This window comes from Desmodus rotundus, chromosome X, assembly GCF_022682495.2.
Source record: "Desmodus rotundus isolate HL8 chromosome X, HLdesRot8A.1, whole genome shotgun sequence".
Classification (NCBI taxonomy): domain Eukaryota; kingdom Metazoa; phylum Chordata; class Mammalia; order Chiroptera; family Phyllostomidae; genus Desmodus; species Desmodus rotundus.
The window spans coordinates 61,564,584-61,591,058 of NC_071400.1; the positions used below are offsets into that span (position 1 = coordinate 61,564,584).

Genomic DNA, 26,475 nt, shown 5'->3' on the forward strand with positions numbered 1-26,475 from the left:
AGGTTGGGCCTCGAGGGAGAAGGGTCGGTTACTTCGGTTACTTCCTGTGCCTACTAATGTGTGTACTCACTAGGGAGGGGCGGGCCTGTAGGTGTGAGCGAGCCAATCACGGCCCCCCGGCGCCTCGCGACTGGAGAGGCGGTTTGTCAAGTGCTCTATTCCTCAAAATGGCGGCCGCTAAAGATGGTTGTGGCTTAGGAAAAGTGGCTGTAGGGAACGGGCGGCGGCTCCACTTAGGGATTCCTGAGGCCGTGTTTGTGGTAAGAGACATGCTGGTCCTAGGCATCTTGACGCTGTGCCGCGATCCCTCTTTCCTGGCCCACACCCACACCCTGGTCTCGACTGTTGGGGGAAAGAGTTGAGCTAAAGAACCTGGTGGAGAGCGCCCCTTCCCCTTTCTCCCTCCGAGCCTGGACAGACTTAGCTGTGCTGGGATTCGCCCGGGGTAAAGTCAGTCCCAGAAGGCCCGAGAAGAAGGCCTGGGGCGGGAGGACTCGGGAGGGAGGCGCATCCGCCCCCTACCCCCGGACGCCAGGTTTCATCCCTTCAGACGGGGGAAAGGGGAACCAGTGAGAAGCTTGAGACTCAGTCTCGATGCTGGAGAGACCCACAGATACTTGGTGACTTAGGATGTCATGAGTAGGCACAACGGCTGGTGCTAAAGTGTGAAAATAGGAAACGAAGCCGAGTCTGTTGAAGGCATGGAGTGAGTGTTCTGTTGCCTTGGAGGAGAAATGGGAAAAGAGAGTGAGTGGGAAGTAGGGTAGGATGAGAATGTGAAGTCCTTGTTCTGCTGAGGAATTGAGGCTTTATCCAGTAGGCAACGGGCTGTGTATAGAAGGTGTCTAAATAAAGCCACAATATAATCGTTTCTGGTTTTGGGTACATCATTCTAAAAACTTAGTAATTTGGAAGCTTCACAAAACAGCGAGACCAACCCAAGCCCAAATAGTTGTGAAAAACAGAAAAAAGTAGCTGCTTTCTTCCATCAGGCTATTCTAGAAATGGTATTTGAAAACTATTTGAATAACGAGAGAAAACCTGACTGGCCGGCCAGGCCAGTGTTATCTGTCCTTTCCCACTCAGTCTGGTTAAGCTACCTTAAAATCTTAATGGAATTTTCTCGACCTTTTGGTTTGTACCTTACATTGCCTTGTCTCTACCTTTTTGTTAATCATATCTTACATGCTTCAAAAGACCCATTTCTTTTATTTAAACCCCTTTATATACACTAAATGTTGCATATTTGTATTTGCTGATTCGGTTTTGTATTTATTTTCTTCAGTTATTTTGTATCTTTTCCTTGAGCCGTATCACTTATTTTGTTGCACTTATCTCCCAGCTAATAATAACAAGAGACCTAATGCTTTGTAAGTCTAGAGAAGGCAGCTACTGTTATCATCCCCAATTTGTAGATGATCAAACTGAGGCGCAGAACCCTTGAGTAACTTGCCCCAAGCCACACTGGGTGTAAATGAGTTACTCATGATTCTACTTACACAAACTCTGCCACTGGGAGGAAAGGGAGGTATTTATCTTGCTCACTGACATTTTCTCCTGGTCCTAGCTCAGTGCCTGATACATAGTATAAACTCATAACTAGATGACAAACTGCATTTCCGTAATGCCTTAAATTCTACATTATGGTGCTCGGCTGGAGTTGGCTTTAAAAATCTAATTCAGTTTCACAATTGGATTGTTTGTTTGGTGTTGACTTGTATGAGTTCCTCATATATTTTAGGTATTAACCCCTTGTTGGAGCTATTATTTGCAAATATCTCCCATTTGGTTGGTTGCCTTTTTGTTTTGTTGGCAGTTTCTTTTGCTGTGCAGAAGCTTTGAGAACATTATGCTAAGTGAAATAAGTCAGAAAAAGCTAAGAACCGTATAATTTCACTCATCTGTAAGATATAAAACTGAAACTCATAGGCACAGACAACATTAGAGTGGTTACCAGAGGGAAGGGGGTGGGTGTAGTAAAAGACAAAGGGGGCCAAATACGTGGTGATGGAAGCTGATTTGACTTTAGGTGGTGGATACACAGTACAAAATACAGATCATGTATCATATAAATGTACACTTGAAACCTATGATACTATTAACCAATGTCACCCCAATAAATTTAATTTAAAAAATCTAATTCAGGAGGATAAGGTTTATTGGAGGGCTATGTAAAGTCTTACCTTAAAATATCTTTTCTCCCTAAAATATTTTTAATAGTTTATTTTCATTGTATTTTTTTCATTACCATTTATCCCCCTTATACCCTCTTCCATCTCCCCCACCCCATCCCCCCACAATTTCCACACTGTTGTCCATGTTCATGAGTCCTTTTTCTTTTTTACTTCATACTCCACCCCCAACCCCCTCTAGAGCTGTCAGCCCCCTAAAATTTTATGGGCTTTTTTAAGACTTATTATTTCTACCAAGATGATAATTTTTGTAATTATTTGTATGTTTCCAAACTAATGGGAATGGCATAGTATTGTAGGAAGAACATTGGCTTCTTAATAGACCATGGTTTGAATCCTGCCTCTACTTCCCAATTGCTGCTTAGTCTTGAGCATATTATTATATTGCTTTGAGACTCAGTTTCTCTAACTGAACTAGGGATAATGATACTTAGAGTTGCTGTGAAAAACAGAAAATGTGCTTTCAGTATTGCAAGTTGATGCTTAATATACAGTTGTCCCTTGGTATCCATGGGGATTTGGTTCCAGTATCTACCTGCTCCGTATAAAATCCACAGACACTCAAGTTCCTTCTGTAAAATGGCGTAGTATTTGTATTTAACGTACTCACATGCACATTCTCCCAAATACTTTAAATCATCTCTAGATTGCATGTAACGCCTAGTACAATATAAATGCTATGTAAATAGTTGTTACATTATTTAGGGAGTAATGACAAGGAAAAAAGTCTGTACATGTTCAGTACAGATGCAACCCTTGTAGGGCTAATTACATAGTACACATCAGCAACAACATAACATTTTTTTCTAATATTTTTAAACTTTGGTTGAATCCAGGGATGTTGATCATGCAGAACCCGTGGATGCAGAGGGCTAACTGTATATTAGTTTCTGTGATGATGGGAGGCAATATACCATAGTGGATAGAGGTCAGACCTCTTCTTTTTCCCATTTGCAGTGGTGCAGTAATTTGTTTTCTTTTTCTACTTGACTGTCGTTTTCCCTGTTGTCCATTTGCTGCCCTCTTCATCTCTCAACATCCAGTTCATATATGACATCCCTGTAGTTTTCCTGACCACTGCTCCAAGATGGAATTCTTGGCACTTCATCTGTTCTCAGCACATTGTATTATAGACATAGCTAATGTTTTATGAGCAGTTATGAGCTTTCATGTACTCTTCTAAGCATTTTACATATGCTAACTCATTTAATACCCTGTGAGGAAAGGGTTTTTTTTTTTTTTTAATTTTACAGATGAGGAAATTGAGGCAAAGAGAGAGGTTAAATAACTTTCTTGAGGTCAGCACATCTAGTATTTGGTAAAGACAGTATTCAAACCAGGCAGCCCCATCTTTTAACCACAGTCCTACGATGCTGTAGTTAATTCTACTTGCTAGATAGACTCTCACTCCTAATAACATGGACCATGTGCTTGAAATTTTCACTTATTTCTCTTTTCTGCAGTGACCCTTCTAGGAAGATGCTGTCTCTATTTTACATGCACAGCTCAGCCATTGACTCAGCTTCACCTTTTCAATTTCTTCTACTGTGTGTCTAGTTGGATGGCTTCATAGTTCACTCCCTTGCTGTGTTTCTCTTCCTTTTTTTTCTTGCTTTGTTTTAGATAAAATATTCCATTCTGGTTAGTAAACATGGATAAGAATAATGATGTGGAGATACCAGAAACCATAAGATGATTGAATTTAACTTACTTACGAATGAAGGAGCAGCAGGTAGTGTACATTTAAAAAATGCCATTTGGCCACCACCACCACAAAAACCAAAAAAGAAAAGAAAAAGAAAAGAAATTAAAAATGCCATTTGGTTTTACTGATTTTGTTTTGCTTAATTGTTCTTGTACAAAAGATTCTTGTTTCCCTTTTATGTTTAATTTTATTTCAACCACTTGATACCTAAGGAGGTACTGTGGTTTGCCTTTGGAACCTAATGACCATATTTAGCATGATTTCTATGGTAGTACTTATTGACTTAAAAACTAAGTTAACAAAATCAATAATTTTGGCATACAATCTGTCGAATTGTTTTGTGGCTGGGGCACGTGACTAGGCAGTGTGTTTGTTGGTAACTTTCATATTTACTACTAGGGTCCCACAGGAGATGCATAAAGTAGGCAAGGTCATTCTTTCCCTCTGCGTAAATAAAAATAAAAAGAGGAAGGTAGAGGAAGAATAAATTAGCTACAAAATGGATGTGCACTGTCTGAAGTGATCTAAACATTTTAAAATTGCTTTTTTAGTTAAATAATGCCTTGGGTAAAAAACAAAAACTTTTTTTTTTCTTTTATGTTTTAAAAATAGAGCTAAAGAAGTAAAAATTAGAGGTATGAATTCTAAAATTTGAAATGAATTATTTTTGATTTAAAGGAAGATGTCGATTCCTTCATGAAACAGCCGGGGAATGAGACTGCAGATACAGTACTGAAGAAGCTGGATGAACAGTACCAGAAGTATAAGTTCATGGAACTCAACCTTGCTCAAAAGAAAAGGAGGTAAGTGTAGATATTTCCAACTTAAAAAAAAATTAACGTCACATGGACCAAATCAAGGAGGAGGGTGGAGGTGGGGGAGGGAGGTGGGTTCGGCTGGGGTCGGGTGGAGGGATGGGGAGAAAAGGCACACAACTGTAATTGAAAAACAATAAAATTTTTTTAAAAAAATTAACGTTGGATGGCTTAAACTTCTTAAAAATTGACATGTTGAAATGATAATGTTTTGAAAGAACTAGATAAATAAAAAATAAAATGAAAATTAAAAAATTGAGACAATTTACATACAATAAAATATCCAAATGTTGAATGTTCAGTTTAATGAATTTTTGACAAATACAGTCACTTTTATAACCATTAACCAGATCAATATATAGAACATTTTTATTACCCGAGGAAGTTCCCTCCCACTGCTTTCTGACCAACCCTTCCCACTCCCAGAGACAATCACTGTTCAGATTATCTTTACCATGAGTTAGTTTTGTCTCTTCTTGAACTTACATATAAATGGAAGCATTTAGTAACTATTGTTTTTCGTCAGTTTTCTTATACTTAGACGAATGCTTTGAGAGTCATCTATGATGCTGTGTATATTAGTTAGTAAGTTAGTTTCTCTTTAGTGCTGAGTACTGTTCCATTGTATGTGGATGTACCACAAATTGTGTCTGTTTGCCTATCAATGGACATTTGGGTTGTTTCCCCATGTGGTTTTAAATCTTTCTATGGACATGTGTTTTCGTTTCTCCTGGATAAATTACCTAGGGGTGGAGTTACTGATTTGTATAGTAGGTGTATGTTTAATTTTATGAGAAACTGCCAAATGTCCTCCAAGGTGGCTATATACCATATTACACTCCCAGCAATTAAGTTGGGTTCCAGTTGTTCCACATCCTCATCAGCACTTGGTATTGTCAATCTAAAGATGGTTTTGAAAACATAATAGAATGACTATTGAAGACCTGTTATTTCAAAGCATCTAGGATCATAATATTTTCCATATCTACTTCATTCGTCTCATGTTGCTGATGAGGTGACACACCCACAGATGTTATGATTTTCCCAAGATTTCATAACTAACAGGCATATGACAAAGGTTTCTTTGCTCTTACTCCTTTATTTCTCTATATTTTTATAGTAGTTTATAAAGTAAATTTATTGTAATAAATATGTGTGGATATCTGCTCTGTACATGTACCAGCATTCTACTGTCAGTTAAATATTTATAGAATTCCTAGGAGGTGCCACATACTATTTTGGGTATACTGAAACAAGGTTCAATATCTGTTTTCAGTAGGGACACAGTCTAAGGGCATGATATGTATGTACATAAAGTAAGTACACGAAGTATAGCAGTTGAGGTGTTCTGATACAAAGTAATGAGTTAGCACAGGGGAAGGGGTCATCTGGAGGGGGACGAGGAGGTTCAGGAGAAGCTTCCTAGAGGAGCAAATTACTGTGTAGAATTTTGAAGGCTGGTTATGAGTTTGGAGGCAGAAAAGTGAAGAAGGGTAGTCTGGGCATAAGGTATCATTTATGCAAAGGTACAAGTTTGTTTTTAGGTATATTTTCTCATTTGGTTTTAGTGATAGTTGGGGAAGTTTGAGTGAGGGCTGGGCATTAGATAAGATGTAAAGTGACTGACATGGACAAATGGAGAGTATTAACCAAAAAACCCAGGATGAAAAACAGTATGAACAATATGCTCTCATTTTAGAAGAAATGTGCACAGAAATAGCTGGAAAAATCTGTGATAATGGTCTGTTAACAGTAGTCATCTTTGGGTGTTGGGAATATGTTGTTTTTCTTATTTTGCCTGTCTGTATTCTTAATTTTCTACAATATTCATGTACTGCTTTTATAATAAAAGTTTATTTTAAAAAAAAGAATAAGGTCATTGGCTTTGAGATCACCTACAGTGAGGTTATAGATAGAAAAGAAAATGGACCTCAGGACTAAGTCCTGGGAGAGAGGAGGGAGTTTGTGTATCAAAGTTACATTTTTTTAGCCCTGGTCAACTGGCTCATTTGGTTGGAGCATCATCACATACACCAAAAGGTTGATGTTTCTATCCCTGGTCTGGGTGCATATGGGAGGCAACCGATCAGTGTTTATCTCACGTTGATGTTTCTCTCACTCTCTCCGTATCTCTCTCAGATCAGTTAATATCTTCTCAGGTGAAGGTTAAAAAAATTATATTGTTCCAGACTACCTCTTGAGACTGGGCTCTTTGAATGACCAGACCTCAGGTGGTTGCCCAAGTTCGAGCTGGTACTCATTTGCTTCTTACTTTCTTGGCATTGTTCTTATCACTTTGGCCCCTCTTGAATCCCAGAACTGAACACCTGTAAAGCAAAAGTTATGCTGCTAACTCTAGTACTGTAGTATAGTAGGATATTCACTCCAGGTTTACATATGCTTTAGGCCTGAATGTGAGCGATAAAAATAGCAGTGTATTTGTGCAGCCTATCTAATTAGGTGTACTTGGTATATATCAGTGAACAAAATGTACAGTCCCTGCCCTTGGAGGGGTTACAGTCTGGTGGGGTCTAGGCAGTAAACATCCAATTCAGTACAATTAATACTTACTGTGCAGCTGATTTGTGCCAGGCATCATCCTAGGCACTTAGGATACATCAGTGAACCAAACAGGTAAGAATTTGTGCCCTCATGGAGCTGACACTGCAACCAGAAGTAAATTATACAGTAGGTTAGAAGGCAGTAAGCACTATGGAGATAGGAATATGGAGTAAAGAGAGTGTGGAGTGTCAGAGGTGGCGGCTACTAAGGGTTTTGAGCAGAGGAGTGACGTGATCTCATTTTCTATTTTTAAGTATTTTTTTGACTATGCTATTACAGTTGTACCATTTTTCCCCTTGATCCCCCTCTTCCCTGCACCCCCCACCTTCCACCATTCCCCGCCCCCCTGCCTTAGTTCATGTCCAACGGTCATACATATAAGTTCCTTGACTGCTTCATTTCCTATATTATTCTTAACCTCCCCTGTCTATTTTGTACCTACCTTTATGCTTCTTATTCCCTGTACCTTTTCCCCCACTCCCCCTTCCCCTCCCTGCTGATAATCCTCCATGTGATCTCCATTTCTGTGATTCTGTTCCTGTTCTGGTTGTTTGCTTAGTTTTTGTTTTTTAGGTTCAGTTGTTGATAGCTGTGAGTTTGTTGTCATTTTACTGTTCATAGTTTTGATCATCTTCTTTTTCTTAGATAAGTCCCTTTAACATTTCATATCAGAAGGGCTTGGTGATGATGAACTCCTTCAACTTGACCTTATCTGGAAAGCACTTTATCTGCCCTTCCATTCTAAATGATAGCTTCACTGGAAAGAGTCATCTTGGATGTAGGTCCTTGCCTTTTCATGACTTTGAATACTTCTTCCCAGCTCCTTCTTGCCTGTAAGGTTTCTTTTGATAAATCAGCTGATAGTCTTATGGGAACTCCTTGGTAGGTAACTGTCTCCTTTTCTCTTGCTGCTTTTAAGATTCCCTCCTCATCTTTAATCTTGGATAATTTAATTATGATGTGTTTTGGTGTGTTCCTCCTTGGGTTCTACTTATTTGGGACCCTCTGACCTTCCTGGACTTGCATGTCTATTTCCTTCAGCAGATTGGGGAAGTTCTCCTTCATTATTTTTTCAAATAAGTTTTCGATTTCTTGGTCTTCCTATTCTCCTTCTGTCACCCCTATGATTTAGATGTTGGCACGTTTAAAGTTGTCCCAGAGGTTCCTCAACCTCTTCCCACTTTTTTGTATTCTTGTTTCTTCATTCTGTTCCAGTTGAATGTTTATTTTTTCCTTCTGTTCCAAATCGTTGATTTGAATCCCGCTTTCCTTCCCTTCACTGTTGGTTCCCTGTATATTTTTCTTTATTTCACTTTGTATAGACATCATTTCTTCCTTTATTTTGCATCCATACTCCATCATTTCTGTGAGCATCCTGGTTTTGAACTCTGCATCTGATAGGTTGGCTATCTCCTCATCACATAATTCTTTTTCTGGAGTTTTGATCTGTTCTTTCATTTGGACCATATTTCTTTGTCTTGGTGCACCTGTTACATTGTAAAGGGCAGAGCCTTAGGTATTGCCAGGAGGAGGCAACTCATTTGCCTGTGTTGTGGCTGTGTATGTGGGGGAGGGGTCAGAGAGGGAACAGTGCCGCTTGCTCAGCTGTTGCTCTGCTTTCAGTCATTTACCCCGCTACCCAAATTGCATCTTTCTGGTGCTGATTACCAGGTGGGTCAGTATGTATATGTTCTAGGACCCTATAGGTCTCTCTAACCAAGTTCCTGTGAGACTGGCAGTTTCTCCCACTGCCAGAACCCTCACAGGTTTTTACAACCAGAGGTTTTTGAGGCTTTAGTTTCCAACGTTGGAACCCTGGGTTTTGTGGTCTGTCTCGTTCCCCAGTTATTCCTCCTGGTTTATCCACATGCAAATGTGGGGCTGCTTGGTTTGCCAGCTGTCACTTTGTTGGGTGGCCTCTCTGCCCCAGCTTCCCGTCTCCACCCCTCTTGCAAGTCTAGATGAATGTTTCTTCTTGATTATCAGACTTCCGTACAGTTTGATTTTCTGGCAATTCTGGTTGGTTTTTGTTTTTAAATTGGTTGTTTTCCTTCTTTTGGTTGTGTGAGGAAGTGAAGCGTATCTGCCTATGCCTCTATCTTAGCCGGAAGTCCTGATTTTCTTCTGTTATCATATGACTCACTTGGGTTGATAATATTCCTATGAAGGGCTGAACCAAAGAGATCAGTTAGGTGGTCCTTTCACTAATCTGGGTACAGTGATGGCATTGGTAGGAAAGTCATATTCTGAATCTACTTTGAAGTTGGAGCCAGCATGATCTGGTGGATTGGAGGTAAGATGTGGAAGGGAGGCATGGAAGATGGCTCCCAGGTCTAAGCAACTGAAAGGGAGAATTACCATCTAAGATGGAGAAGACTGGGTGGAGCAGGTTTCGGGGAAGATCAGGAGTTCAGTTCTAGACACATTTGAAATGCCTTTTGGATATGTAAGTGGAGATGTTAAGTGGGCAATTAAGTATATGAGTCTGAGTTTTGGGAACCATCTGCGCTGCAGATAAAAATTTGGTAGTCATTTAAAGCTGACTGAGCTCCATCACCAAGGGAGTGCATGTAGAAGAGAAGATCAAAGATCTGGGCACTCACTGCAACAGTAAGAAGTTTAGGAAAAGAGTGATAACTACCAAGACAGACTGAGAAGAGTTGACAGTGAGGTCAGGTAAACCAGGAGACTGTAGGGTTCTGGAAGCCAAGCTTAAGAGAATGTATCTTGGGGGAAGGAATGATCATATGCTGTGTCAAATGCTGCTGATGACTTAAAGAGAATATAAGGTCTGAGAATGGACGTGGACTCAGCAAAGTGGAAGTCACTCGTGTTCTGGTGAGAACAGTATCTAGTACCTAAACGGAAAGGGCAGAATTGGAGAAAATGTATATGGAAAACTTTAGAAAAGTTTAACCCATTATAGTAGTGGATTGGTTATCTTTTTTTTTTTTTTTGGTCAGAATTCTTTACACATTAGGTACTAATCCTTTTAGGTTATATGTGTGAGAAAGTTTTCTTCCTTTTTAAATTTATCACTTTGCTTTCCTTATGGTTTATTTTGATTAGACCAGGAGTGTCAAACTCGTTTTCACTGGGGGCCACTTCAGCCTCGCGGTTGCTTTCAAAGGGCTGAATGTAATTTCAACTCCTTAACAGTTACATTTATACAGCCTAAAATTATTTTGGCCCTTTGAAGGCAACTGCAAGGCTGGTGTGGCCCCCAGTGAAAATGAGTTTGACACCCCTGGATTAGACATTCTTAATTTGGATGTTTTCAGTCAAAATTTCCCTTAATAATTAGTGCTTTTGGTGTCTTGTTTAAGAAATCCTATCCTATAGTTCATGTTCAAAATGATAAACCCCTATATTTTCTTCTAAGAATTGTAAAATTTTGCTTTTCATATTTAGCTTCTTAATTCATCTGAAATTTATTTTTAAATATGGTAGGTAGCAGGCTTTGATTTCTTCTTTTTTTTTAATGGATATGCATGGACATACTATATGACTTGGTACCATTTAACTTTTATTTAAAAATTCCAGCTATGATCTAAATACCCTTTAGAAATTCCCTTAATGGTTAGTGCTTTTTATATTCTGTTTAAGAAATATTTGCCTACCCTAATCGCTTCTCGGCCTTTTGGCTAAGATCAAGTGAAGGAATATTTGCCTATCCCAAGTTCATGAAGATATTCTCTTAATGTTTTATTCTTAAAGCTTTATCGATTTATCTTTTACATTTAGATCTATAATCCATGGGTTATTCAGAAGTGTGTTGCTAAATTTCAAAGCATTTGTGGTGTTTTCAAGCATCTTTCTCTGTGCTCTCTACTTACTATACATTGATAGTTGGACATATCTTCTTGATTATATTAAGGCTTTTTGGCAACACCTTCTTCCTAAGGTTATGTGCTCTTCCATTAAGAGACAGATAGTATCTAGTTGTCCCTTTTTATGATACTCAGTGCCTAGATCCCTTAATTATTAATTGCAAAATGATGATGTTCTAATTCAGTTATTTCTTTTTTATTTATTAATAAACAGGCATATTTCTATAAGAAGAAATATCCCCTCATGTACTATTTGGTAAAACTGGCTGTAGGAAATCATCTCACCTTTCAGTCTCTTCCCTTGAAGGGGTCTTAGCCCCCCATAGGTCTATCACCTCAGCAGCCCTCTGCTGCCTTCCAGCAAAAAGGAGGTGTATTTTCTCTGGCTATTTCAGCAGTTAGAGGTGGAAGTACTGGTCTGTTGCCATCTTAACTTGAAACAATTTCTATCCTTTAAAAATACTTTTTAGTCTATCTTATTAGGTGCATGCAATTTGAGAATTGTGTCTTCTTGGTGAATTTAACCCTATATAAAATAGTACTTATTGTGTTAAAATCTAAATTGTTGGATACTTAAGCCACCCCCGCTTTCTTTTAGCTAATATTACTTGGTGTACCTTTTTCAGTCCTTTTACTTTCAACCTTTTTATTATTTATATTTTAGTATGTTCCATGTAAACAACATGGTCATTGTTTTTATATCTAGCCTGTCTTTTTACATAAACAAATTATTCTTTTTAGATACTTTCAAGATCATCTCTTATTTTATTTCATTTTATTTGTCTACGTGTGGATATCTTTCTTTTCTTTCTTAACTAACTACATTGACCCTTGAGCAACACAGGGGTTAGGAGTTTTGACCCCCCAACACACACAGTCAGAAATCTGCATGTAACTTTTGACTTCTGAAAAATTTAACTACTAATAGCCTACTGTTCACTGGAAGCCTTACTGCTAACATAGTTGATTAGCACATGTTTTGTGTGTTATATGTATTATATACTGTATTATAACAATAAAGTGAGCTAGAGAAAAGCTGTTAAAATCATAAGGAAGAGAAAACATACATTATTGATTTTAAAAAATCCATGTATAAGTGGTCCCACATCATTCAAAACCATGTATTCAAGGGTCAACTGTGTAAGTCAGCTTCCTATAACTATGTATACCCATGTGGTTTGCCTTTATCCATAGAGAATTTGGCTTTTGCCGGGACCTGTGAATCTGTACCAGCCCTGAACCACTTGTGCACTGTTCCAGGTTCTTGAGCTTAATATGTGAACCCCCACCCCACACCGGGCAAGTGAGGGGCCTAGGCTCTGGTCTATAGCTGGTATTGGCACCTGCCTCATGATGCCTGCTTTTCTCCTGTCTTCTCACTGCTCAACTCAGAGTCTTTTCTAGTGTTATTTCCCTTTTATTTTTCTGGGTTTCTTCTCACCTCTGTGATATCAGCTATGCAACAAAAACTATTTTTTGTGCATGATTGAGTTTTGCAGCAGATGGCTCTATGTAGTTTGGATAATAGCCTTTTTCTTTACATATGTGATAAATCTTGTAGTCTGTCATTTATCCTTAACTTTACCTTCAGCTATGTAAAAGTTCTTTAGTATTTCATAATTCTCTTGTGGCAATCTCTTTAATACATGAATTATATGCCTTTTATCTATCTTTAACTGGAAATTTTCTGATTGTCATTTTTTCCTTTTGTCTATCATGTTAATTTTTTCTCTTCTCTCCTGTTGTTTCCTCTTAATATTGATGTTGACACTTCCAATTCTGCCTTCTGTTTCTTTTATCATTTCTTCTCTTCTGACTTTGGCAATTTGTCTTTTGGCAATTAGATGAATATCTATGAGTTCTTAATTTCAACCATTACATTTTTTTATACCTAGTAGTTTTGGTTGGTCCTTATTATACCTACTTGTTTCTTCTTTATATAACCAAAGTCCTGTCTTTTCTCTTTGAGGTATTTTAAATAATTTTGTTTCATCTCATAGAGGTTGTTGAGTTAATTTTCTTTTTTTCTCTATATTTATTTATTTTCTTTTTTATTGCATTTATTGGGGTGACACTGGTTAACAAAATTATACAGGTTTCAGGTGCATAATTCCACAACAGGTACATAATCTGTACACTGTATTGTGTGTTCACCACCCCAAGTCAGGCCTCCTTCCATCACTGTTTATTCCTTTTTTTTTAATTTTTAAAATTTTTTCAAAGATTTTATTGATGTTTTAAATATATTTATTGATTATGCTATTACAGTTGTCCCATTTCCCCCCCACTCCACTCCATCCTGCCCATCCCCCTCCCTCCCACATTCGCCCCCTATAGTTCATGTCCATGGGTCATACTTATAAGTTCTTTGGCTTCTACATTTCCTACACTATTTTTACCCTCCCCCTGTCTATTTTCCACCTATCATCTATGCTACTTATTCTCTGTACCTTTACCCTCCTCTCCCCCTCCCACTCCCTTATTGACAACCCTCATGTTCTAGTTGTTTGCCTAGTTTGCTCTTGTTTTTGTTTTATGTGTGGCCGTTAATAACTGTGAGTTTGCTGTCATTTTTACTGTTCCTATTTTTGATCTTCTTTTTCTTAGGTAACTCCCTTTAACATTTCATATAATAAGGGCTTGGTGATGATGAGCTTCTTTAACTTGACCTTATCTGAGAAGCACTTTATCTTCCCTTCCATTCTAAGTGATAGCTTTGCTGGATACAGTAATCTTGGATGTAGGTCCTTGCATTTAATCTTGGGTAATGTAATTATGATGTGCCTTGTTGTGTTCCTCCTTGGGTCCAGCTTCTTTGGGACTCTCTGAGCTCCCTGGTCTTCCCGGAAGTCTATTTCCTTTGCCAGATGAGGGAAGTTCTCCTTCATTATTTGTTCAAATAAGTTTTCAAGTTTTTGTTCTTCCTCTTCTCCTTCTGGCACCCCTATAATTCGGATGTTGGAACGTTTCAAGGTGTCCTGGAGGTTCCTAAGCCTCTCCTCATTTTTCCGAGTTCTTGTTTCTTCATTCTTTTCTGGTTGGATATTTGTTTCTTCCTTCTGGTCCACACCATTGATTTGAGTCCCAGTTTCCTTCACATCACTATTGGTTCCCTGTACATTTTCCTTTGTTTCTCTTAGCATAGGCTTCATTTTTTCATCTGTTTTTTGAACAGATTCAACCAAGTCTGTGAGCATCTTGATAATCAGTGTTTTGAACTGTGCATCTGATAGGTTGGCTATCTCTTCCTCGCTTAGTTGTATTTTTCCTGGAGCTTTGAAGTGTTCTGTCATTGGGGCCTTTTTTTTTTTTTTTTTTTTTGTCTTGGCGCGTCTGTTACTTTAAGGGGCGGAGACTTAGGTGTTCACTGGGGCGGGGTTGCGCTGGTGGCTGCGCTGTGACGCTGTATGTGGGGGAGGGGCCGAGTGGGAGCAATGGCGCCCGCCTCACTCTCCTCTGGCTTTCAATCTTTCGCTCTGATACCCACAATCAAACTGGGCCCCTCTGGTGCTGGTTCCCTAGTGGGTGGGCCTGTGCACACTCTAGGCCCCTGTGGGTCTCCCCAACAACCTCTCCTGTGAGGCTGGGAGTCTCTCCTGCTGCCGCCCCAACCCCCATGGGCGTTTTCAATCAGAGGTTTGAGGCTTTATTTCCTCCCCCGTGCTGGAGCCCTGGGTTGCGCGGTCTGCTTCGCTCCCCACTGTTCGTCCAGTTTATCTGTGGGCGAATGTGGTGCCGTGGGGTGCTACCCGCTGCTCTGCCTGCCCCATTCTCCGCCACTCTGAGTCCGGCCCTCTGGGTTTATCTGTGCAAATGTGGGACCGCAGGGTCTGCTAGTGCTCGGACTGCCTGCACCATTTGTCCCACACTCCGCCAGTCTCGGTCCCGCCACAGCCACGAGAGTCCTCTCCACCCAGGTGCCCATTTCCGCCCCTCCTTCCAGTCTGGATGAATGTTTATTTTCTATTTCCTTAGTGTTGGTCCCCCTTGCCGTTTGATTCTCTGTCAGTTCTGGTTGTGCGAGGAGGAGCAGTGTGTCTACCTACGCCGCCATCTTGGTTCTCTGTTTATTCCTTATACCCCCTTCCAACTCCCCCTGCCTGAGTTTATTATTTATATTTTATTATAGTTGAGTTTATTAGATTATCATATTCTCCCAGGGATATTAGTTATTTTGGCTAGTAATATATGTGGAGGCGGAATAATTTAAGTCCTTCCTGGTTTGGAGGGATAGGAAGAGTGCTGCTGATGTTAAAATATAGGGCATAGACTTCAAACAAATGCTTCTACTCCCTAACCGAGTAAATTTCTGTTATCCCAATTCTTTCCGTTCCTCCACCCTTGGCTGTCTTTACTGTCATCACTCCTGAGTGTGGGAGTGGAGAGGGGAGACTGCTGAGGGCCAGTACTTATCCTCCCAGCTCCTCCCTGACCTTCTCCCTGCCTCTGGCTGATTCTACTGTTTTTCTACCTTATAGAAGTTATGTGGTAGGTATTGTGATTCACCTAGGGCTAAAAATTTAGGAGAAAAAACACCCAGAAAGTTCTCCCTTAGATTATTACTCCAGTTTTAAAGACTTGGTCCACTTCCATTCTAAGCTACTTCACTTCCCTACCCACTCCCAGGACCTTGAGATTTCCACTGTTATATAATAACAAAGACCAAGAACTGACCTAAGTGTCCAGTAAAAGAAGAGCAGGTAAGCCCTGGCTGGTGTGGCTCAGTGAATTGAGCACCAGCCTGTACACCAAATGGTCTCTAGTTCGATTCCCAGTCAGGACACATGCCTGGGTTGCAGGCTGGGTCCCCAGTAGGGGGTGCTCGAGGGGCAGCCACACATTGATGTTTCTCTCACTCTTTTTCCCTCCCTTCCCCTCTCTCTAAAAATAAATAAAAATAAAAATTCTTGCCCTGGCTGGTGTGGCTCAGTAGTTTGAGCACCGGCCTACACACCAAAGGGTCTCCAGTTCTATTCCCAGTCAGGGCACATACCTGGGTTGCAGGCCAGGTCCTCAGTAGGGGGGTTTTGTGCGAGAGGAAACCACACACTGATGTTTCTCTCCTTCTGTTTCTCCCTTCCCCTCTCTAAAAATCAATAACTAAAATCTTTTTTAAAAGTCTTTTAAAAAAAGAAGAGCAGGTAAGTTTTGTTACATTCATAATTGAATATTACACAGCAGTGACAAATGAATGAACAAATCCAAGGAAACTAATTAACTTTAAAAAGCAAATACCCCAAAAATGTGTACAGCATGAGATCACTTGTATTAAGCTAAGAAACCAGTAAAGAATATATTGTTTAGAGATACGCATAAATGTGTTGAAACTATTTGAAAAAAGGTAAAAAGGGACTGTGAACACACATTTCAGGAGAGCTGCTATCTTTTGGGATGGAGGAAGGTGGGGAGGGATGTATTGCTTGGACTTGCACAGTGTGGTCTTGGCAATCTGGTCCCTAAGATGGCTGGGGTTGCAGCTGCTTGATTCATTAATATGTTTCATAATTTATATATTACAGGTAAAATTTATACATACAAAATGTATTACACAAAACATGTACGTGGCCAAAAAACTTGATCTGAGCATACTTCTTATGTTGTGTGTATATCAGGTATTTTAGAAATGAATACATCTACGTCTTCCTAGCATTTAACTATATCAACATATCATACAAACAAAATTGAAAGATCTACAACATCATACTGAATTGTAAAGAGTTCACAGAACACTAGCCTGCAAACTAAGTAAAAAAAATGAATGCTAAGTGTTTGTAGATTATTTACTGTACTATATTACCAGATAATGGTACTATTTTTTTAAGCAGCAGTGTCATTAACACTGAGCCACAGCTTTGTTTTTGTGTCTTTCGTCTGTTTTATTATAAATTACATTGATTTGAAAGGAACCCCAGAACTGTTTTTGCGTATTTTCCCATGCAAAAGACATTAAAGCCTTGGGCAGCTTCTGATCATCATTTATAAAAAGCTAAACCTCAGGGACAAAAAAATTTTTTTTTTCCCTCTCTAAGTAACTTTGTTTTTAGCATATTTTTATCTTTTACTTTGTTAGTGAGGTTGATTTCATTTGGGAATCAGTTGCTAGTAGTTTTTCAAACAACTGTTTTGTAATAGACTATTTTTTCGAATACTTTTAGGTTCATAGTGAAATTGAGCAGAAGGTACAGAAATTTCCCATATATCCCCTGCCACTGAAACACACATAGCCCCGCTGTTATCAACATCCTCAACTACAGTGGTATATTTGTTAGACTTGATGAGCCAGTGTTGATGTCCATAGTTTACTTTAGGGTTTACTCTTGTACATTCTGAGTTTTGACAAATGCTTTATCATGTATATGCCATTACATTGTAGTATACAAAGTAGTTTCACTGTCCTAGGAATTCTCTGAGCTCTGCCTATTCATCCCTCCCTTCCCCCTAACCTTTGGCAACTATGCATCCTTTTGCTGTCTCCATAGTTTTGTCTTTTCCAGCAGTCATGTACTTGCAATCATACACTGTGTGGCCTTTTCAATTTGACTTCATTCACTTAGTAATATGCATTTAAGGTTCCTCTGTGTCTTTTCATGGATTGATTATTAATTTCTTTTTTTGTGCTGATAATATTCCATTGTTGGATGTACCACAGTTTATCCTTTCATCTACTGAAGGACATTGTAGTTGCCTCTAGGTTTTGGCAGTTATGAATAAAGCAGCTATAAATATCTATGTGCCGGTTTTGTGTTGACATAAGTATTCAACTCCTTTGGTTAAATACCAAAGGAATGTGATTGCTGGATTGTATGGAAAGAGTATGTTTCATTTTGTAAGAAACTGCCAAACTGTCTTCCAAAGCGGCTGTATCATTTGCATTCCCACCAGCAATTGATGAGAGTTTCTGTTGCCAGCAGCATCCTCACCAGTATTTGGTGTTGTCAGTGTTCCAGATTTTGGCAGGTCTGATAGGTGTGTAGTGGTATCTCCTTGTTGTTTTAATTTGCATTTCCTTGATGGCATATGATGTGGAACATCTTTTCATATGCTTATTTTCCATCTGTGTATTTTCTTTGAGACTTGTCTGTTAAGGTCTTTGGCCCATTTTTAAATCAAGTTGCTTGTTTTCTGATTGTTGAGCTTCAAGAGTTCTTTGTATATTTTGGGTAATAGTCTTTTACCAGATATGTCTTTTACAAAGATTTTCTTCTACTCTGTGGCTTGTCTTTTCTCTTGACAATGTTTTTTGCAGAGCAAAAGTTTTTAATTTCAATGAAGTCCAGCATATCAATTATTTCTTTCATGAATTGTGTCTTTGGTGTTTATCTAGGAAATCATCACCACACTGAAGGTTGTCTAGCTTTTCTCCTGTGTCTCTTTCTAGGAGCTTTATAGTTTTGCATTTTGACATTTAGGTCTGTGATTCATTTTGACATAATTTTTGTGAAGTGTATAAAGTCTGTGTCTAGATGCATTTTGTGTGTGTGTACATGTCCAGTTGTTCCAGGCTAATAGTTTTGCAAGTAACTGTAATATAACTTACCTGTTGTGTGTGATCAGTCCCACCATGCCATCCTCATTTCCTTAAATTTCTGTGTGCAAATCAATGATCCCTTTATAATTTTAAGAGCAGTTGTTACCTAACTTGAAAATAAAATAGCATTTATCAACTTAAAAGTTAAAGAAAAATTACCCAAAGCTTAAAAGAAGCACTAAATTATACTTTATCATGATGTGGTGTGTTACTCATTTAGGTGATACTCTGCATTTCTCACAGGGTGACAGGCGCAAGCACTGAGAAGCCGTCCCTGTGCTTTGCTGGCGCTGACTGTGACGTGTGTGCACTGAGTGCACTCGCCAGGAGCAGCTACATTCAGCACTGCTTAGGGAGTTGGTGGTTTCCAGTGGTTTTGAATTTAGAATATAATATTTGAATACATGTTATTTTTTAAATTAATCTATTTAAAATTCAGTTTTAATAAAATATGGAACCTTTGAATCATACTTGTAAAATATGGTTTCCTCTAGAAATGTTAAATAATGATGGGGTGTTTGACATATCGAAGGGGGCTTTGTATACAGTAGGCATTGCATAAATATTTGCTATCTTATCTAAATATTTCATTAAATATTTATATCTTAATATCTGAAATAGATGTTTTAATAAACCAACTTTATTAACTTTTTCTTAAATATGAAATGTCTTAAATGTTTTATATTTGTAAATAGTCCTCAAGAACATATCAATAGAAGTGAAGTAAGCCAGTCAGTGAAAGACAAATACCATGACCTCACTCATAAGAGGAATCTAATGAACAAAATAAACTAATGAGCAAAATAGAATGAGAGGCACAGAAACATGGAACAGCCTGACATCTGCAAGAGGCGGGGCAGGGGCTGGTTGAAAGAAGGTGAAGGGATTAGCCAAAGGGCATATATGCATGAACCATGGGAACGGACAACTGTGTAGGGATTGCCTGGTGGGGCTGAGTGGAGGAGGGCAAAGGGGAAATTGGGACAACTATAATAGCATAAACAATAAAATATAATTTAAAAAAAGAAAATGCAGGGCTTGTAAGACTGTGTCCTGGTGTTTATTTTTGCTGCAAAATACTAAATTAACCCCTTTTCTTATTCACAGGCTGAAAGGCCAGATTCCTGAAATTAAACAGACTTTAGAAATTCTAAAATACATGCAGAAGAAAAAGGTAAGTGTATTTTTGTTTGTGAATGTGAATGAGCTAGGGCACTTCGGCAGAGATGTGTCTTCCTTGACTCTCTGGTCATTGGTTTTCATCTTGTGCTGGAAGACCCAGTCAGCCTTCTTGAACACGTGTACTGATGTTATAGACAGTGTGCTTCCGTGATAAATGTGGTTTTGTGCCCCCCCGACATCAGGTTTAATTCTAGGGCCTATATTCTTGGCTTATTTTATTTATATGTAGTATTTGCAAAATTTAAATGCAATTTGAAATTATTTTAGATACAAAAAGAAGATGTCTTATTTTGAAGTAGCAGCATCTAATGGTTTTGTTGTTTTTACTGTTCTCCCTAAGAATAAGGAGTGAATCCAACACTTATAGAGTTGGAAAGAACCTTGGAAATTATGCTATAGATTCTCATTTAACAGTTGGGGATACAGTTACAGAGAGGTTACACTTAACCAGTGTTGCATAGTTAGTTACTGGCAGAACTGGATTTGAGAATCTTCTGAGCCTTAATCCAATACTCATTAAGAACAAGCAGTCTGTAGAGATTGAATTTCATAAGGATATAGTATTTGAAAGATTTTATGCGTGAATATATATGATTTATTACTTGACTGGTAGAATAACTACATTTCTAGTACATTATTTTATTTTTTATGTTTTATTTTTTTAGGGAAAGGGGAAGGGAAGGAGAAAGAGGGAGAGAAAAAATCGATTGGTTGCATGTGTCCCAACCAGGGACCAACTGGTTGGAATTGAACCAACTGGTAACCTTTTGCTTTGTGGAACAATGCCTAGCCAACTGAGCCACACCAGTCAGGGCTCCAGTACATTATTCGATGTGGTGAACGTTGTAAGAGACTTCAGAATGCTGGTTGGTTGGGCATGAAGCACTGATGAAGTAATAATAAAAGCTAACTCTTCTGTAGTGCTTACTCTGTGCCAGGCACTGGTATGTCACCTGTGCTTGTGATGGCCTTCAGAGGTATGGAGACTATTATTATTTGTGTTTTACAGAAGAGGAACCTGAGGCACAGAGGGGTTAAGTGACATGCCAAATTTACACAGGTGGTAGGCAGTTGATCCAGCATCCATGTCCCTCCATGCCCAGCCATCTGGCTCTAGGCATTCATTTCTTCTACCACTACATGTAGTTTGCATGATTGTACTGTTTTAAATGGCTTAGGTTCAGCTGTGAGCTCTCTCCTTTATAGCTTTGGTGTTAAACTCGTCTGTTTACAGTACTGTCATTTTTTTTTTTTTTGAAGGAGTCCACCAATTCACTGGAGACCAGATTCTTACTGGCAGATAACCTGTATTGCAAAGCTTCAGTTCCTCCTACTGATAAAGTGTGTCTGTGGTTGGGGGTAAGTAGACGTAATAGCCACAGCTTCCTTGGCTGCCATTTGTTTTTCCCAGCATAGCAGTATTATTTCAGCTGTGTAAATGGTCATCTCCCTTTGACTGTTGAAGGCAGGGGTGGAATTCAGGTAGAGTCCATATTAGAACCTGACCGAAATTAGGAGCGTGATGAAGATTGCCACAAAAACATGCTCAAGTCTCCCAAACAAATAAAGCTGACCGAAACCCTAATTCCCTTGAACTAATGCTTTATCTCTTATATGTAACAGAAAGAAGAGCAATAGAAGTTAAATAGAAGGTACTGCTGAACCTCAAATAAATGTTTCTTCCCAGTAGGAGTTTATAAGTTCTAGAAAGATCTCTCTAAACTTAAGGGAGAAAAGATTATTACAAAAAACCTTGAGGTTAGAGTCCACTTTCTTTTCTTTCTTTTTTAAAGATTTATTTATTTATTTATTTTTAGAGAGAGGGGAAGGGAGGGAGAAAGAGAGGGAGAGAAACATCAATGCCTGTTTGCCTCTTGTGTGCCCCTACTGAGGACCTGGCCCACAACCCAGGCATGTGCCCTGACTGGGAATCGAACCGCTGACTCTTTGGTTCACAGGCCAGCACTCAATCCACTGAGCCACACCAGCCAGGGCTGGAGTTCACTTTTTAAAGTATACATTTCAATTTTAGTCTATTTCATAGACCTTGGCTTTGATTTTTCCTATCTTAACTCTTCTCAGTCCCCTAACCAAGCCAATTCTGACTGTCTAGCCGTCCATAGGTCTTGTTACCTCAGTCAAGTTCCCACTCAGAGTAGAGTCATGTGTACCACTCCCACCTTTCCCCACCAGGAGGACTTCCTCTTGCTGCTGCTCTATTGAATCACCCCTGAGAGACATAATAGTGCTATGAAAGATGGGCAGCTTCGTACATGGAAACTCACTTCTCTATTGTTTAGTTCTCCTGGTTTTTGTTAGTTGTAATATTCTCAGAGTTTGTACATTTAATTCTATACCATAATTCCCATACTTGTTTAGTTTTAGTTCTGTAAATGGAATAGATATTCACCAGTGGCTCAAATCCTAGGGGTCATTCACTTTGGTTTCTCTTCCCTCCACCCACATTCCATCAGTAGGTGTGGATAAGATGATTCCATACATTAGACTGGGACAACAGGGAACTCTCTGGTAAGAATTATGGCTGGAGCCCACCTCACATCTCACACCAGGATGAATTCTGCATGGATCACATACTTACATGAAATACTGACACCATCAAAGTTTAGGTCAAGTTGTAGGTGACTTATTTTGTAATCCTGATTTAGGAATATTTTTTTAGGCCACAAAAATGAGAAATCATAAGCAAAGCCAAAAGACAATTAACAGGAAAAACATTTGTGACTCATATTGCAACGAAGGACTAACAGGTTTGCAGAGTGACTTGCGGTTGTATTGTGGCCATGTCAGTCTTGAGATGCCTATTAGACCGTGAAGTGGAGAAGCTGATTATTTGAGGAGTGACTCAACTAAGGAGAAATGTTTGGCACAGGGTACTTCCTGAAGAAAGATTGATTTTTTTTGACATGAATGAAATGTTTTTAAATGTATTCTATTTTTTCTTGTTAAAAGTAACTAAAGTGCAGAAATTTTCTGGGAAAAAAAGTATTAAGAAACTGCAGCAATTGACTCTGAGGAATGAGATCGTGGGTCTGGGATTGAAAGGACATGTACTTTCCATTGAATTTTTTTGTCCTATGTGAATTTTTACAGTTTTCAAATTATCATGGATTGTGTTGTTTGGTCAATAAGTATTTTTGCAGCACCTACTTTGTGCCAAACACTTTCATTTTGTCTCATTTGATCCTTACAACAATCCTCTGAGTCATTTTTAATTTCCATTTGTCAGATGAGGAAAGTGGTTCAGGAAATGCTCTGTGGTAAGTCAGGTGGTAAGAGTTCAGACTGGGAAAGCTATGGTTCCCCACCTGCAGAGTGCATGCATCCCCAAATGTTGGCAGTAACACCAGCTCTTCTGAATGCCAGATAGAGTCACCTTGCCTTTGCCCCTAGCATCTGTTGGAAGTAGGAAGAGGGCAGTAAAAGCTAGCCATTTTTCTTTCTTTTTAAAAAAATATTTTTATTTATTTATTTTTAGGGGGGAAGGTAGGGAGAAAGAGAGGGAGAGAAACATCAGTGTGTGGTTGCCTCTCTCATGCCCCCAACTGGGGCCTGGCCCGCAACTCAGGCATGTGTGCTGACTGTGTATCCAATCAGAGACCCTTTGGTTCGCAGGCCGGCACTCAGTCCACTGAGCCACAGCAGCCGGGGAAAGCTAGCCATTTTTATTATTGGATCAAATGTAGATGTATTTGAAAACTTTTAAATTATAGTATATTAAACTCAAACAACTATTTAAATGGATTCAAATATAATACTATTTAGTGTCATGATGAACTTAATAAAAAGATAGGATTTGGTATCTAAACATATTTGTTTCATCCTAATTCTCCTATTTACTTAGTAGCTATACAAGCGTAAGCAACCTGATCTCTCTTAACCTGTTTTCTTAACTATAAAGATAAAGATAACTGGCCTCACCAGGGTTGTTATGAGGAGTAAATGATATAATGTATGTAAATATATTCTCTAACCCCAGGGTCAATAGACTTTTATAAAAGGCCAGAGAGTAAAAAATATTTTTTGGTTTTGTAGACCACTTGGTCTCTGTCGCAGTACTCAGCTCTGCCACTGTGGCATGGAAGCCTAAGTGAGTGGAGAATGCCTGAGTTCCAATAAAATACAAGACAAAAGGCAGCCAGCTGGATTTTGCCCAAGGACTACAGTTTGCCCAAACCCTGCTCTGACCTATAAAGCACTATGCAAATGTTTAGTAATTGTCATGACTTTCTCTCTTTAGGCTAATGTGATGCTTGAATATGACATTGATGAAGCTCAGGCATTGCTGGAAAAGAATTTATCGACTGCCACAAAGAATCTTGATTCTCTTGAGGAAGACCTTGACTTTCTTCGAGATCAGTTTACTACCACAGAAGTCAGTATCCTTTCTTTAAAAAGAGACAAAAGGTGGAAGAGATGAAGATGTTGTTAACATTCTTATTTGCATTGCTTTAATGAGAAGAATATCATTGGTTTTTAGACTAGTCAGTCTTACCTCATGCCACTGTGACTTCTTTCTGCCCGACCCTCCCCCAGTGCACCCTAGATTCTAGATAATCTCCATCAGTTACTCTTCTTGAGCCCCCCAAAGTGCCATACCCTTTGCATTTTCTGACTTTGTCCCTCCTACCTGGAATGATTTCCTACTTACCCGGGTCACTTTTTATCCTTCATATTTCAGCACAAGCATCAGAACATTTCTGAACTTTTTCTAACCCTCTCAGGGCATTTTGTTGTTCCTCTGTGCTTGCTTAGCACTTTCACATCATTCTTTATTTGGTTTCCTTGTCAGGCTGAGAGCTCCTCAAGTGTAGAATCTGATCTGTACTTTCTCTCTCTTCTCCACAGCATGTGGCACAGAGTAGGCATTGAGTGCTTGGGCGAGGGAAGGCAGGCCTGTTTGAGGCCTTGAGTGAAGGTGGCATGTGACTGTAATGTAAAGACTTTGTCCAGAGGGTAAGAAAAAACTATCTATTTCCTAGAAGGTAACATAAAAAAACCCTAGATGGCCTTGAGTATGATGATGACTTTTTGGATACAACACCAAAGTCACGATCCATGAAAGAATTGGTATGTCAGGGCCTATGCAGGATGCTGCTTGTGGAAAGGAAAAGATGTAGGTGCTTAATAAATCGAGTGAATGTCCAACACGACACGCACTCTGGACACTTTGGCTTAACAAAGCCAAAGGAAAGGTGAAAGATAAAATTATTGATAATGTACTCATTTAAATATTACATATCACAATATGGTTTGAACGTTCTTTGAAGTTTTGTGGATGTGGGGCTGTCTTTAAAACTGGACAGTGTCAAGTACATATTTGTTAAATATAATACCATAGTTGATTACATATGCTAAACAATTGTTGATTTGATGCCTCAGCTTCATTTTGGTGGAATTTAGTTCCAGTAATTTCTCAGCAAATGATATTATGGCAAGATGGCTCACAACACTACTTGTCCCCAGTATTTTGTGTGTGTGATTTATGCCTTTGATTCAGTGTGTGAATTCACACTTAGTAATTGTATATGTTATCTCTAGAATTGCATTTGCATTTTCTTTGACAATTCTTGCAGATATGGCCAGGGTTTATAATTGGGACGTAAAAAGAAGAAACAAAGATGATTCTACCAAGAACAAAGCATAATGCTGGCAATAAAAAATGTGGTTCAGTTTTCCAAACATGTTCTTTTAAATACTCCAAAGTTTATCCTTAAAAGTTGACATAACTTTGAACGATTTTTTTAACAGTAAGAATGATAATTAAAACTTTGAGAAAAGATAAACACCATTTTATTTATTTATAAAAACAAAATTAGTTTCAACTATTTTATGAAATTAGTAGTATTTTTTTTTTCATTTCCAACAAAGTAAATGCAACTTTCATCATTTTTTTGTTTGTCATAGGAAAAGTCTTAGCTGAAATGACTGAAAACTAATGTATGTAGTGGAGGATGAATTCTGGACACTTTAGCACTGTTTACTTTTTCTTTATTGGCTGATGTTACTCTCCCTTGATATGGTTAAGCCAGTTTAGAGGTAGGAAAAAGTCAGTTTGAATATTTGCCAGCTTGCTTTTCTTTTAGTACATGTGGGGCTTTATGGTCCTCTGTTGCCATTATTTGTCTTATGTTAGTGGAGTTTCATGAAATACTGCTTAGCCAACAACTATTTATTATAATATTCTATGCTTTTCAGGAAGTGGTCATTTGCCTTCCTAAACTTAAGAGGGCTATTGAGACAACATGTTTTCTTTTCTTCTGTAAGTGCACAGTGTCTTTGCAATGCCAACATCAAGAAGTTTTCAGTCAACGTGAAATAACAAAATTACCCACTCAAAACTCTTGGCTAAGGTGATTTTGTATGTCTTGGTAGTTCTCCAAAGCAGCTGAACAGGAATATTGAGATAAATGAAAACCTGCAATGGTTGAAAAGGCTTGTGAGGTTTTTTTTTTAGTCCATGATAAAACCTTATTAGGAGTTGCAGTAAATCCCCATGGAAGGCTATTGGTACAGTGGCTAGTAGTGGGTGATACAGATTCTGGTTAAAATAGATGTATTCCATCTCCATGTAATAAAAAGTATACTTGTACATGTTTTGTGCTTGTATTTCATGATATTAAAACAGTGAAGTTAAAACTGG

General features: G+C 38.7%; 1 protein-coding gene across 1 annotated transcript; it reads left to right on the forward strand.

The window, feature by feature from the left end:
* The first annotated feature begins 106 nt into the window (after positions 1-106).
* Positions 107-26,475, forward strand: VBP1 (VHL binding protein 1). The gene is made up of 6 exons (XM_024564386.3): positions 107-260; positions 4,576-4,700; positions 19,740-19,806; positions 21,075-21,173; positions 24,073-24,211; positions 25,409-26,475. Exons 1-6 carry the CDS (start codon positions 168-170, stop codon positions 25,477-25,479), a joined length of 594 nt encoding a protein of 197 aa, XP_024420154.2. The 5' UTR covers positions 107-167; the 3' UTR covers positions 25,480-26,475.